This window comes from Achroia grisella, unplaced genomic scaffold (genome assembly GCF_030625045.1).
Source record: "Achroia grisella isolate CSIRO2021 unplaced genomic scaffold, CSIRO_AGI_Agris_v1 utg546, whole genome shotgun sequence".
NCBI lineage: Eukaryota > Metazoa > Arthropoda > Insecta > Lepidoptera > Pyralidae > Achroia > Achroia grisella.
Genome location: NW_026712931.1, coordinates 5,594,180 through 5,609,665, shown reverse-complemented (window position 1 = coordinate 5,609,665; position 15,486 = coordinate 5,594,180). Strand labels below are relative to the sequence as shown.

Sequence of the window (15,486 nt, the reverse complement as noted above, 5' to 3'; positions counted from 1 at the left end):
TTTGCGACAAGTGTTCAGGTGTGTGCTAGGATATCCTGAATATGTTTCCAAACCTTTATAAGTATGTTTGGCGTCGGATTAAAATTATATGCTGATAGTAAAGTGGCATTCTACTCTCATTTCTAAAAATATTTGACACCTAATGAGTGCTAGTTGACAGTATTGTGCGGAATGGGATAAGTGGTGGTGGACTAAATCTATCCACTGCAGTTTCAATACAAGTGATGTAAAGAGACACTCTGTGAGTGTGTAAATATCGTTTCGTATATATTTGTGCCTCTACATTCAGTGAAAAATATTTTCGAATGTTGTATTATAAGTGTAAATTAAAAGGAAGGTAGCTCTTGGAGGTGTGTTGAGTAAATGGACAGTTGTTAGTACAAACAAATTGATATTATCAAGTGTAATTAGTTATTGTGCTTATTTGAATGCCTGATATGTAGCTATGTATGTGACATTATTTTTAACATTATATACATACTAACAACTGTCCCTAGCTATGACTAAAACATCTATATCATTAATATTGTATATTCATAAAAGTTTTAAACTCATAGTTTCGCTTCAAATGTACATATATCAATTCTTTTGTCTATTTGATAAAGTACAAAGACTTTTCATTTGCTTGGTCATTTTATTTCAAAGTAAAATTACATCATTATTTACTTGTCAAGACTTGCACAAAACTTGTATAATTAAATTTATTATTAGTGTATAAATTCATAATATGAGTTGGGGCCAATTGATGTTATTGTGATAAATTTGTGAAAATCTCTTTCACGCTTCCTACGAATTTACTAACTTTTTTTATGTAAACTTATTTCTAAAGAAACATTCTGTGCATTAAAAAAAATACGGAAAAAGGTAATGGTACATTGTGTCACATCAATGTGCCTCAACTCCTAAATAATGCTGATAAGTTTTAAACAAGTTCTATACTGGACAATATGGAATTGTGGTGTAATAAACTATTAAAAAATGTAAAAAAAATGTAGTCTTAACTATTGAATTCATGATACATATTATTTCTGTATTAAACATTTTGATGAATGTTGAATGGAGGTTTGATGTGTTGGAAATTTAGGCAAAGAACTGATAGAGAGTACAAAGTTTTGATGCTGTGTGATAGTAGAGTGGATCACAGTGTACTGTGATTCATTTCCAACGAATATTGGTGTTTGAGAAGAAATATTTGGTGCAAAGTTTATTAAGAAGGAAGAATATGTAACCTGAATTTCGTTTCGTCCTAGTAATATACTGATCGTAGTTTTAGGGATTGCGAGGTGAGTTAGGGCAGCACCACACAGACTGTCTCGATGAATCGGTGCTTCTTGATGGAATAATAAAAGGATGAGTTAAATGTGCCCTTGTTACATGTGATATGGTATGATTGAGAACTAATGTAGCGGATTGATTAGTTGTAGTCACTTGTGTATGATATTGTTATTGTAATGATATACTAAGTGTTAATTATAAATAGATTGTCTATTATCTCGCCGTTGGTATGTTGTATGGGGAATGTCTGTTTTTAATATTATTCAAATTCAATTCGAGATTTATCTTGCTTTCAATTGACAGGTTCTACGTATAGAAAGTGAATTTTATTATTAACTAAAATGTTGGGTATATACTAAATTTTACAATGTAATTTATTGTCTATTGTGAATTCGATTGTTTTATAGTTAGTGATTTGTACGAGCATAGCTGCGCTATCTTGATGATCAGTTTCGTTAAACCATTTGATCTCACGGCAATGTTGTTGTTTGACAAGAGTTTGCGTTAATGCCAAGATAAATTAGCATGCTAGTAGCTCGCTTTATTTTGAAGTACATTTGTGTTTTGTATTATACTGATAAGTTGTGATTTTACTTTTAAGAAATTAATTACAAAATACAATGGTCTGAAGTGGAACAACTATTGTAGATCTTTGAATTGCAAATAATCAATTATATAGTTGTGAGACGAACAAAATTCAACTTCAACTATTGTCATAAAGTTCATTTTCATGCTAGATACTAATTACTAACATTTCTCAAACCATGCTAACTTCGTCATGCCTGCTACCAGCATGTGTATCTTGGTTTTTATATGTGGTGTTGAAATCCTTCCCTTTGAAGAGTGATGAAGGCAATACATCAATGCCTTATTAGGTATTTGAATGATGATATTTTGCTATTATGAAATTGACCAAAAAGTATGGATATCATTTTAAAGTTGCTACTAATTTAAAGCTTTTCTACTTAAGGTGTTTATAAAATGCCAACACCAGTCGTAATTATAAGATGGTATCTTGAATGCGCTTTGGTGTCCAAAATGTATCGAAATATAAGTTCGTCTTAAAATTAGTCAATTTAACTACTATTGTAATGAATCGAAATAGATTTAGTTTTGTATGATAATTCCGAGTTATTTACTAACTTGCTAAGCTTTTATATGTATAACTTGGTTGTTGTTAATTTGTTTATTTGGATTGGGGTAGTAGATTTTAAAATAGTTTAATTAGGCAACTGGCAATAATTATAGTAGTAACAAAACAACTCGAAGTGTTGCCACCATTCGTGTGAGACACCAATATTAGTTCCTCACGTTTTTATTTACCGAATATTTAGTATGTTAATTGATATATTCTAGCTGTCATTGTTATGCACACAATTTGTAGTTTCAACTCTTATCCAACTAGTCAAGAATGAGCTGCTCCACGTTCGCGTAGAGCCGGTTTAACCAGAGACAATTGTCTCACCCATATTTGATAATGAATATTAATCCTGGTTTTAAAATAGTATCAGGTGAAATGCTTATTTACTCATTACCATTAAACAAGGGGGTTAATTTTGAAGTATCATTCTTTAACACTATCTTTACAATTAAACTATAATTATTTTAATGTAATTACAGCTAATATTATTTAGCAGTATGAACTAAATGTCTTCATCAGATACTAATCTATCAAGATTAAAGTATTTAAAATATATATTTTTAATGATAGGTTTAAAGAATGTTGTATCAGTATCAATCTCATTGTTTATTCGTTGTATTTTACAAGGACTTGTAAAACATATTAACTCTTGCGTTGAATATAATTAGACCTATACTACAAAAGTTTTTTCTAATTTAGCTCACAACGAGTTTCATTAAATATTGAGTTTCCTAATCACATCACCGTAAAGAATAATCTTTAATATTTATTACTATTATTTAATTTTCACAAAGAATACTAATAAAATATTTAATCATAATTCATTTTATGCTATAGTTATGGTTGCACAAAATGTAGATTTATACTTTTTCTTACTAAACATGTATATTTGTTGCATTTCTGTGTGATTTTCTTTTTCTGAGAAGATTCTTGACGCATTTTTTCCCCAAGTATTTAATATTTCGTTACATATACTTGAGTTAGGGTGTAACTGTTATGCCCAAAATATATATCATATATTTAAGGGTTGCACGTTATCTAGGGTTTCCGGGTTTATTAAAATGCTCAAGATACGGCTAAGCTAAAAGAATTGACGTATTATGTTAATGCAATTGGAAATCTGTATATTGTTCTTTATTTTGGATAAATTTACCCATTGCATTTGGTGATCAAATTATGTTATTGATCAAATATATATTTTATGGTTAAATTAAACACAATGAATGATTAATAGGGTAAGACTGAGAGCAGGGTCCGAAGACGGTTTCGATTATTGCAAATAAAGCACACGCTTAGCATGTAAGGTTTATTGTAACTACTGCCTTTTAGTTAAGTCTGTGTTGCCTATTTATTGGAATAGTTTGTATATAACACGACGACAATATATCTTACGTGATTCAAATTTTTATTTACAAATTAATATTTCGGTTGTGCTTAAGCTTGTACTTTCAACGATATGATCATTTTACTTATTTAAATGAGTAACACCTAATATATATTTGTATGTCAGGACCTCATCAAGTCAATTTCGATTTAAAATTACTTTATACAATTACATTTGCAATATCACAGTGTTTAAATATAAGTGTAAATCAATCGAATTTGATCAATGTCGTTGTGCTTATTACCATTTGAATCGCATACACATTATACTTTGTCATATCTCGCGCATGCGACTTAGGGTAAAAGTATTTTCAGTCATGCGTATTTTGATATCGCATGTAGAGTACTTTAATTTTTCTCTGCATATATAAAATCATACACTTTACTATAATTGTTCTGATGAAACCGCGCAGAAGAATATTATTATTCAGATTCTTTATTCTGAAGTGCAAAAATAAATAATATTACACTGCAGGGGTATTCTAATGCTCATATTATTCTTTAAAATAATTTACCCTTAAATAGCTTCATAGGCGCATAATTTCATAAATATGCATAAATGATCCCGTAAATAATTTCCTTTAAGTAATACAGGTTTGGTATGATTAGGTATACCAAGCTGAAACCCAAACAAATCCAGAACACTAAACCACCGTAATAATTTCCTTTTATTGTATCCTACGGAGTCGTGATCGATGTTAACAACTCTACATATAAGTCCAATTCGTTTATTTCTATGAAATTGGCAACTCTTAACTACTAGAACTTCGAAAAATTAACCTTAATCGACGAAAATGCTCTCCGAAGCCTCTTTATTCTGAAAGATATCATGGCATATTTTTCGTCCCACGTTAGTTTTTGAAGAGCAATTATAATACTCACTATAAATTAGATATAACTTAAGAGCAATACGCGCACAAAGATCCACAATATAAAAAGATAGGATATTACGGTGGATATTTATATTCATTTTGTATTGACTGGGTTTCAGAGTGGTGCACTTGCTTATACTAACTTGTATACGTATATAAAAATAATTTATTATTTTTAATATCTCATAATATCGTTTATGTGTCTCGCGTAGCATATTTAGATATTACTGGTATGTGTCACTGATTATTATTGAATGATTTTATCACAGTGGGCTGTGACATATAATATATATAGCGTATTTAATACACTGGTGTATTTCACGTAAACTTACAATTATATGTCTGTAGTACTATAGTCAGTGTAATTCATGTTGAAATCGTCTATAAACTATTAAATTTCCTGTGTAAATATAGCAACTTTTGTTACGTTACGTATTGTATTCATTTTACCTATTTTATTGATTGGTGAATGTTTCTAAATTAGATGGATCTATATAAAACCTATTTATGATTTAAATTATATATTTGAAATTTGCAGCTTTTTTGTATGCTAAAGTACTAATTGTATTATCACAATATTACAGTGTCTAATATTATACAGTTAAAGTAGTTAGTTGTTTGTAATGAAAGTTATTAATTACCGCTTATTGTAGATTCAGAACAACATTGCTAAAATTAATATGCTTTTATCCAAACCCAGATCAATTTTAGTATGTAACCATAGAAAGTCAAATTGATTATAACGAGAGCTTATTGTATAGACTAGACTATATATTTTGTATGAAACTTGATTGTAAAGAAACACTATAAGATCCGCTCTCGTTTTTATATCATAATGGAACCTATACAAACGTTCGAGACACCGTACTGTAAATGTGTTGAAATCGTGTTTAGGTTCCAAAAAATTAGCATCTAGTCTGTATACGAATGTTTCGTGCAATCAATATTATATTCTATAAGGTGTCATCTCTTTCATACAAGTATACAAGTAATTACTATAGAAATATGCTAAATCTTATACGAAATGTGCAATAGTCTAAAATATTGAACGATTTACAGAAATTAAATATCAGCAAAACAATGAACATATTGGCGGTCTATCTACTTAGGTTTTAAATATGTATGTAGTACGCGTAATGTAATTTTATTATTATTATTTTTATATGAGAGGTTCATTATTTAAGTTAGTTAATTTAGCTATAAGATCCAAGGCTGTATTAATGAGGAGTGTTTTTTCCCCAATAAATCTAAACCGTTATATATTTTGTTCATAAATATTTGATTTGCGTATATTGTGTAAAAAATGCTCCCGTTGACGCCAGTAGATAATGGCATCGGTATAAAAAGACAAAAAAAATATGAATCTTAAAATTGACGTGATCATTGTCTACTGGGGTCAGCTTCCTAAGTTGTTATGTGAATATGTGTGTATGACTAATTATAAAATAATCCTTTATTTTGGTAACAAATTGGTGTTATGAAAATTTTGTGAATTAAATATGGTGTCATTCTGATGATAATATTATTTTGTTTATTCTCTATTATCCTACACTTATTATAATTGGTTAAAAACTACACTACAATAAAATATAGAATCAAAAATTCATTTTTATTTTAGTTGAATTGCAATTTTTATATGGATTTATTTTTCGTTGCCCACCATGTTCTGTAACATGAAATTCATATTTATTCCTAAAAATTTAAAAGAAAAACGAAATACTGAGTGTCAAATACTGAGCTGACTGTGGTAATAAAAATAAAATTAGCCTGATGATGCTAAACACAAATACAAATATCGCTTTAATTTTTGTATGTGGCTATGGCAGTTGGTCCTATAATTACAAATATACACAATTTTAAAAATATGTCAATACTTGGAAATAATTGGCTGTTTTACAAGTTACTGAGTATCACCTATCGCACCAAGCCAAAAACAATATAGAATACTCACGAAATACAGTGTCTCTGTGGAAAATTAGTATATTTAATACTTTTTACTGGCGTGCCCTTTACGAATAACTTTATACGGAAGGAAGAATTAAAGATTGCTGACTTACTCTAACTCTGCACTTGAAGACCATGTAGACGAACATAACAACCGCAATAGGCAATGCGGTAATAACCACCATAATCCAACCAGCCACCGAGTCAACCGAAGGCCACGTGCACATATCACCTAAAAATAAACTCTAAAAACAAATATTAAAATTGAAGTAATCGGTTTAAAAAAAAATGTAGGGGTTTTTATGCAACTCAAATGGAAAACAAACTGACTATCCACCTGATGATTGTTGGTAATAATAATTTTGTATTGTTTTATCCAATAATTCTTAGATATGTTTGAGGAGAAATATTGAATATCCGAAAACATAGAATTAACTTTGATAAATTAAAAAAATAATTAACTTGACCATAAAATTAGAAAATTAAGATTAGCAAATGTCACAGGCATACTCTTGAGTGTCATACTCAGCTCAGCTGTGCATTTTATTGATTCTCCAGCTTTGCATAAACGCACCGGACGGCACAAACCGGATAAAAATATTTTTTATCAAATGCAAAAATAGTTATCAAATTTTGTTTTCTTAAATACGATAAAAATATTTTGTTTAAGTTGGTAGACAATACAAGTATACCTATGACTTGTAATAAATCAAAGAACTCACCACCAACAATACAGGCATTAGCGCCCAGCAAACCCTCATAAAAACGCTTGGGTATTCTCCCACTGCGAAATACACATCTTCACTGAACGTTGTTTGTCCGTAAATGTATGTGACCACGATTGCTACTATCGCCGAAATAAACACACGGGGCTTCATTACAGGCCATTCCATTAGAAAATTCAGAATGTACAAACCTCCCTGTAATATGAATTCAGACACTATTGCTTTAAATTTTTATTTTTATAGCATAAAAACAAACGAGCATGAGCACCCGCAACACCAAGGGAACTGCAAGTGCATTGGCGGCCTTTAAAGAAGGAATAATCTCTTTCCTTTAACGTTTCAGTATCGTATTGGTTCGAAAATAGGTACCATTGTTGGAAAATGTATCCACATCCAGGCAAAAAGAAATCCATCAAATGTACATCACATTTAATGGATCTCTTAACTTACTTAACGAAACGCTGCATATGATATCGTGCAATATATTACTATAAAAATTGTTGAAAAGAAATAATATAATAAGGAAACTAACCTGTGTACACAATGTAATTATGCCGATAAAGCAAAACAATGAGCAGTTTAGTACTAGGAACGCCCAAGTAATCTTTCTGATCGAGCGGCCAGTGAAAGTTGACATTATTGTCTGGACTAACAAGGCCTGAAAAATTTACATAAAGTTAGGCTGTATAATATGATTTTCTTATATATACTGCATATGCAAATTGTCGGTCCATCAATATATAATATGTGAATATTGCCTCGTAATTTTATGGCCATAGATAATGTAATTGTGATAGAGTAGATATAGTCAGGTAGCATAGCTCAAATGCCCATACCTATATTTACAACTTTGTATAGTCTTTCTCATTAATAGAAAACATAAATACCTACAACATATTTACCGTAGAGGATAGAGATGCCACAAACATTGTGAAGAATAAAAGAGCAGACCAAAATTGACTGCCGGGCACCCTCGTCACGAAATCTGACCATAGAACCATCGTTGAAGCTGAGCCTGCGCGCATAATTATTTTTACATCATTTCATGCTTCGTCCCAGTCGTTATTTCGAGCACGTTTAGAATCGGACGGACAAGGGATCGACCAGAAATTCAAAATACAAGGAACAGTTCTGCGGAACTCAATTGTAAAATCTAAATTCATATTTATTTGTCTTAATTTATTTGAAATTTACAGAAATCTACAAATAATCTGTAAATATACCTACTAACCACTCCAAATATTAGTACTGTTATCATAATCATGTTGTAATGCGCCATGAACAGCTCCTAGAACAAACACGCTACACATGCATGTAGACTTGGAAGCAGCGAACGCCAGCAGCGAAGTGGTGGCTAGACGGTGTTGCTGCTTAGGACAGTAAACGCCGAGCATCACGAGGACGCCATGAGACACCGTCATTTCCATTAAAGAATATTCTATTGCTTCACGCCACATCTGATTATGAAAACATTTTAAATGTTTATGGTATTCAAACTTCAGAGTTTTGGACTAATCGTTCGGACAAGAGAGAAGACAAGTGTTCGGGGATAATTAGAGAGTTCATACTTGGGTAGGTATATCCCAGTCTAAATATTTGAGAAGATAATCGTGCTTATTCTTTGTAAATTATGTATGTATTTAAAAAATAAGCAGGTACCTAAGCATTTCTATCAAGTGTCTAGTACATATCCATAACACAAGGTTTATTTAGCGGGGCTAGGGTAGCTATTAGACGGCACTGTGAGAATTGTCCGGAATTATGAAAAAATTTAAAGTAAATGAAGTCTATAGAAATACAAAGATCACTCTACTATTACCCTAATATATAATATTTAGACTGGGATATACCTACCCAAGTATGAACTCTCTAATTATCCCCGAACACTTTGAAAATTACAAAAATGACAGTAAAGATTTAGAAAATTCATAAAATAGATTTAACTTAACTTGAGATTACAATTTATTTTGAAGTCGAACCTGTAAACCATTTTGCAGCACTCCCCAGTCACAAGCACTGAACATACGACCGGCGCCATTGAGTCTTGGTGCTCCCAACGCGAATGATAGTAACACAAAGTATGTCAGAACATCTTTGAACAATACCAACTGTTGAAAGTACAATTATGTATCTATTACTTATAAAATAGTACGCCGAACAATGTGCGTGAATCATTTTGCTCAATACCCGCAGCGTACGCGATATCTATAAGGATTTTTTTGGTATTTTTTTCATATATTATCGAAGTAATTATACGGATCCCTAACGTTATTTATCAGGAAAATGTCCAGTAGTTTCAATGTAAACAGAATAAACAATCAAATATTTCGTCTTTGTAATATTAGCACAGAAAATATTCTAAAAGAGAAAGTAATAGACCGTTCTGTAATTAAGTTTTAGAAGAAATAGGATAGGTACAAGGTTTTAGCTGTAATATCGATGTACATATTCGACGAAAAAATAATGTATCTACTATGCAGAAGATTACAGAGAATGATAATGGGAAGTGACAAGAGCGTGATTCATAATTTAATTATGAATGTGATTGAAAGTATTACTTAGGTAAAGCTATATACCTTAGAGTAGCTGTATATTCGTTTGACGGTGATCAAATAGATCAGAATCCAAGAGATGACATAGTAAAAAGTCAGTTCCCAGACTACATTGCCTAAACCACCGTCTAAGCCTTCCCTCTTTAGGCTCAGCACAAAATTACTGTGAAACAAACGAAACCTATACATATATATTTTATCGTTAAAAATCTTAAAATGTCTAAACTTGATAAAAATGTTGTTGTTAAGTTGATAAATAGATATTATAGTAGATAGTTGGTAGATATTATCGTATCTGTGGTTGTAGTAATAGAAATTATAGTTACACAAGGTATTATATCTACATATATACTCGTATATGTCACAGAAAAGTTTGTAGAGCTTATGGCATACCTCATGGTATGCCATAAGCTCTACAAACTTTTCTGTACCTCCTACATGTAAGTAGATAAGTTAAAACAATAGATTTTTAAACATCACAGTATGCTTTCGATAGCTTTTCATCCGTTCCCTGTCATAAATACCTACCATTATTATATTATCAATCCAACGTAGCATGGGGCATGACTACAGCTGCCTCTTGGAGTATTTTTATCTGGTATTTCTATCACTAGTCAGAAATAAAATTTAATATTTTGTCTACATCTATGTATACCTTACGGTCTAAGTCAGGTTACTAAAACCACTAAGCCAAGACTACTAAAAATAATAATAACATTAAATTACAAGAAAAAAGACTGTGACGGTGTCTCACTGCCTCGCGGGAGCGGCCGATGTCGCGCCGCGCAAGCAGGTCGGGCACTCGCAGCACAGTGCAGCCACGGGAGAAACGAATGGAACGAGTGCACCAGCATCGCCAGGCACCAAGCGCTCACCACGCCCAACGCTAGTGCTGTGACGATGCAGCACAACAGCATAGAGAAGCCAATACCTTAATGTTTAACCAAACTAATAATATGTTAAAGTGTGGGTATTTTTACTAATACGGCCTTTTTTAAATTGATATTAATAGAATGGTGGACCCGTTTGTGCTACCTGTTTACTCTGACGGAGCATCAGTGAAAGATGACAAGATGAACATGAAATGAGGCCAGTTAACCCGTCGCGACAAATTCACTAGGACTATAACGATTGTTTTCAGGGGGAACTGCGTGAAGGTCAAACTGACATTGCTAGCAATGGAATCCACAGTCCACATTACTAAAAATTTTCTTCCCCAGTAATGAGGACTAGCGACTTCATTGTTATCAAACTGTTATATCTATTCAATCGATTTCCACGCGGTTCTATCTGGAAATCACCGTGGATGGCAGATTTGGCCATCCTCCACTTGTGTCCCGCTAGCGTATGGTATACGCTAGCGGGACACAATAGCAGCATAGCAGAAATTCATAATCAGCATTAAAAGCAGTTTATACTTTCAATTGTATACGATAAATCTACCTACCTATGGGCATAGAATGTACTGGGCCTTCTCAATTATTTTGGACTTGAAACTAAATACTAACCTCTAGCAATGGGCGATAAATCCCAACAACTCAGTACTCCCTTCTTAGTGACCACGCCAATCGCTAGCTCCAGATAAAACATTGGATAGCCAACAAATATACTGAACAAATTATATAAGAAGATGAATGGCAGCAATTTGGTGAGGTCGTGAACATAGGGATGCCACCACAATTGAACTATACCAATGCACGACGATATAACTAGTTGACGGTACGTTATATTATTTGTCCATCTATCTACAATCTGAAAAAGATATTAATTCACCTATATCTGTCATATTTAAAGATTAATCTTATTGAGTAATACAATACCAAGAGGAAAACGACGTAAAGAAGAGTGAGAGGCGTCTTTAGTCTTACAAGCATTCATAAACAGGTCCACCATTGTCTTGTGTCAACAGATTAAGTATACAATACTAATAAACCAAGACGATATTAACAAGAGTAAAGTAAGCTTATGATAGCGTCCGATATATAAAATTACATACTGTATAGACCCCAAATAATAAGATATAGGATAGAAAATGACGATAATTTTTTCATCATCAGGATGTCGTAAGAGACGTTTCAATACGTACAGTAGATATGTACTTATTGAATAATTGGTATAAAAGACATTTTTCTAAGCACAATTTGGTACCTATTGTCCTCGAAAAGACATTAAAATTACAATAGATATCTATTGTAATTTATTGTAATTTTAGTTTACTACAGATATCTACTGCCCAATACATTGTAAGCGAATCAATAAACTTTTCACAAGGCGCCAATGAAATGGGAAAGAAGTATTTATTTATTTCTTCAATTTATAGATACAATATTATAGTTGAACACTAGTTTTATAGAAGTTTCATTGAATCCTTACATACATATATCAAATGGATCTGAATGAGTATTTTGTAGTCATCAGTATTAAAAACCTGACCTAGGATATCAATTGACTACACTATAAACAAATATTCTTAACAATGTCTATAAGAACGCCAGCAGTCATCTTACCAGCGGATTTTCAGTTGATTCCGTATCATTTGTCTGTGTGTTCGTTCGCGTACTCTATGAAATAAAAGTTTCTCAATGTAACAAAACCACAGTAAATTATTTAATGACTTCTGATACTATTTTGTACTTACTGTGCTTTCGCTCATTTTATTTATAACCTGAAATATTTTGTTTATAACCTGAATTAATACAATTAAGAGTATTCTAAAATAATGATTAAACTTTTAAAATACTTCATAAACTCGTGTATAAATGTCAAATTAATAATTATGTTACATCATAGAGTAAAAGAGGTAACTAATATTTTTTTTAATAGCAGCTAAAGTAAACGAAAAAGATTTTATGTTACATACATGGTAGATAGATACGTACTACTTGGGCTTTAGAATTATCCAATTTCATTCCCATATACAAAAAGATAGATATTATCTGCCATAGTATCCAATGCATAAGGGATAAAAAGTGATAAAATACATAGACAAAATCTACAATAGTGAAATAAAACAACATTATTGTTAATATAACAAAATACTTTAATATAGCTATAATATCTAGCCGTACACAACATTGTGATAACTAGCCAAATAAACACTAATTTCACGCAGAATTATTCTACTTTTTGGCCTAAAATACATACATCAATAAACCGCACAAAAGAAACCATAGTTTTCTTTTATTTGTTTCGTTTATTCATTCTGAGAATAAATTATATAACATACATTGGCAACCTTATTTTGTAATCTTTAAGAGAAGTTAAACATAGGAAATTACATCTAACTTTATAGTGATGACAATGCAAAAATCATAGTAACAACAAACAAATCGTCGAAAGAAAAAGAAAAACACAAATTAACCTCTAAAATTAATTGATTTAAAATTTATCGTCAATAAGGTATATTGTGTATTACTACACTACTGAACTAAACATAATATTATTTTTTAAATACACACCAAACCCCGACTAACGCTTTTTATCCTAATAGGGCTTAATCCTGCATAGGGCCCGTCTGTTGGTGATATGGTACCGTCATAATTACCTACCTGCCTAGTGTGTACAATATACAGTGATGTCATGCTCAAGATGTTAAATTCGGAAATATTTCTACTGCTCTATAACTTAAAATTGCAGTATATATATACATAACATTGAAATTTTATCTACTACGTCCCTATTCTCTCAGTTGTATATGACGTATTATTATACTAAAATTTAGCATTTTCAACCTAATAAAACCGTTACAACTTTACAAAGTATACAAGGATATGCGAAATCAGTAAATTGAATCCTACATATATTAAACTAAACAGCTTTGAACAGAACAAACTAAAAAAGTACTTAAGTTCGAACCTATTTGATAAAGTCAATCAGCAGGTTGTTTATGTAACACTCACTGTATGAAATTGTTCCTATCAACGTTGTGATGCTAATACAATATTTCATTCGATACAATGCGAAAAAGTACACTATTTGTGTTATACGATTAATTATCAATATTCTATCGGTCTGGAGCTTAATTATTAATTTATTAAAATTTCATTGCACGAATATGGAAAACTGTCATAGTAAATTCGTTACAATGGGCTAAATGACCTGCCTCAATTCTTAACTTATCGTCTTCCACTAGTACCCTGCCAGTGTGGGAGTGAAGAATAAAACGAGCATGAAGTTTGGTCAGTCAGCCAATAGGGATTATTCCCAGAGGAGAACGCGTGGAAGTCGATATGACATGATACATTACAAGCAATGAGGCCACCCATTAGTAAAAATCCCCTCCTCCCCGAAACCATTTGAAACTACCACTGGTAAATCAAGATATAGGGGGAATTTGGGAAAATACTAGTACTAGTGGCTCCATTGCTGGGATCAGATCGACTTCCTAGCAATCTTCTCTATAAAGCATGGTGATTTATTAGTAAGTCACGATGTGCTAATTGACCTAACGTCATTTCAACTCTTTCATTCTACTGGATTGAGCCGTCTGTGTATATTATGACAGCACGCAGGAACACTATTCCGTCATCTTTCATACAGACGTAATAAAAGAAATAAATACCCACTTTACAAACAAACAATACTTTTAAACGAACTTTGTAGATATTGAGAAATAAATAAGCTTCCATTCATTCATACTTATACATTATAATACAATTACTGAGCAGATTCATATGGAAGAGATGATGAGATAATAAGCTATCGTAAACAATTGCAACTAGAACGTTACGTTACAGGCAGATATGAAAAGAATAATAATATATAAGAAAAGGAAATAATAAGATAAGAAAAGGAAAATGTTGTTTCAAAATTTGAAAATGTAAGTTTAGAATTATATCTCGTATGTCGTAAGACGATATAAATATGATAACGTACGAAACTGCTCGTAAAGACTGTTGAGCAACTTTATAATGTAATTAACTTCTCTAGTGCAATTATAATAAACAACAATTAAGAGTGTTTAAAAAGAGGTTTAGAACAAGTGAGCGATTGGATTAAATTTACCTGATTATAACCACAGACAAAATATTATTACTACGAAAAGATACTAATGACTCGTTGTTCCTAAGATGTGAAATCTTAGGAAAACATCGATGTTATATAACTGTAATTCATGCTAAAATGTGTAATATAGTCCCTAACGATATATCCTGTTACTTCAGACTGTCGCGGACAAGTGATAACAAGATGATAAAATGAGCTCTATAGACAATACTAGAAGCTACAAAATTGCATGAGGCTACATGTCGAGAAACCTTATTTATGTCCTTCTTAATATGTTTACTTTGCTTTAGAATAGGATTAATATATCTAGATATATAATGACTTATTAATATTTAACGTTCAGTATAAGCGGTACTCCACAATAACAAAAGTATGCTATCCCATATATAATCTACAAGCGGAATTAATTATAATTTGGGCCTTAACAGAAATGCGTTAAGGCACAATCGTTACAGCATCTCACGTTAGCATACTATACAAATCACTAAAAATAGTTGTATATAAATATCTCAATATTCGCTATTAATTTAAAATATGTGAAAAATATAAGCCAATAACCGTTGTATAGGATATATGTGTATCATGCATTT

At 31.6% G+C, this 15,486-nt stretch overlaps 1 protein-coding gene across 1 annotated transcript; it reads right to left on the bottom strand.

The window, feature by feature from the left end:
• Positions 1–6,299: 6,299 nt before the first annotated feature.
• Positions 6,300–12,648, bottom strand: LOC131848191 (sodium-dependent nutrient amino acid transporter 1-like). Its single transcript, XM_059197970.1, has 12 exons — positions 12,531–12,648; positions 12,400–12,453; positions 11,401–11,644; positions 10,619–10,823; positions 9,917–10,055; positions 9,320–9,448; positions 8,572–8,797; positions 8,243–8,355; positions 7,873–7,998; positions 7,338–7,535; positions 6,729–6,860; positions 6,300–6,337 (listed from the first exon to the last, which is right to left on the bottom strand). Exons 1-12 carry the CDS (start codon positions 12,543–12,545, stop codon positions 6,314–6,316), a joined length of 1,605 nt encoding a protein of 534 aa, XP_059053953.1. The 5' UTR covers positions 12,546–12,648; the 3' UTR covers positions 6,300–6,313.
• Positions 12,649–15,486: the final 2,838 nt, after the last annotated feature.

Coding starts and splice junctions, on each gene's coding strand:
- LOC131848191 (XM_059197970.1), bottom strand. Junction 8,798..9,319: donor TGCTGCAAAATGGTTTACAG/GTTCGACTTCAA, acceptor TTTCATAATCAG/ATGTGGCGTGAAGCAATAGA. Junction 6,338..6,728: donor TCTTCAAGTGCAGAGTTAGA/GTAAGTCAGCAA, acceptor TTCATGTTACAG/AACATGGTGGGCAACGAAAA.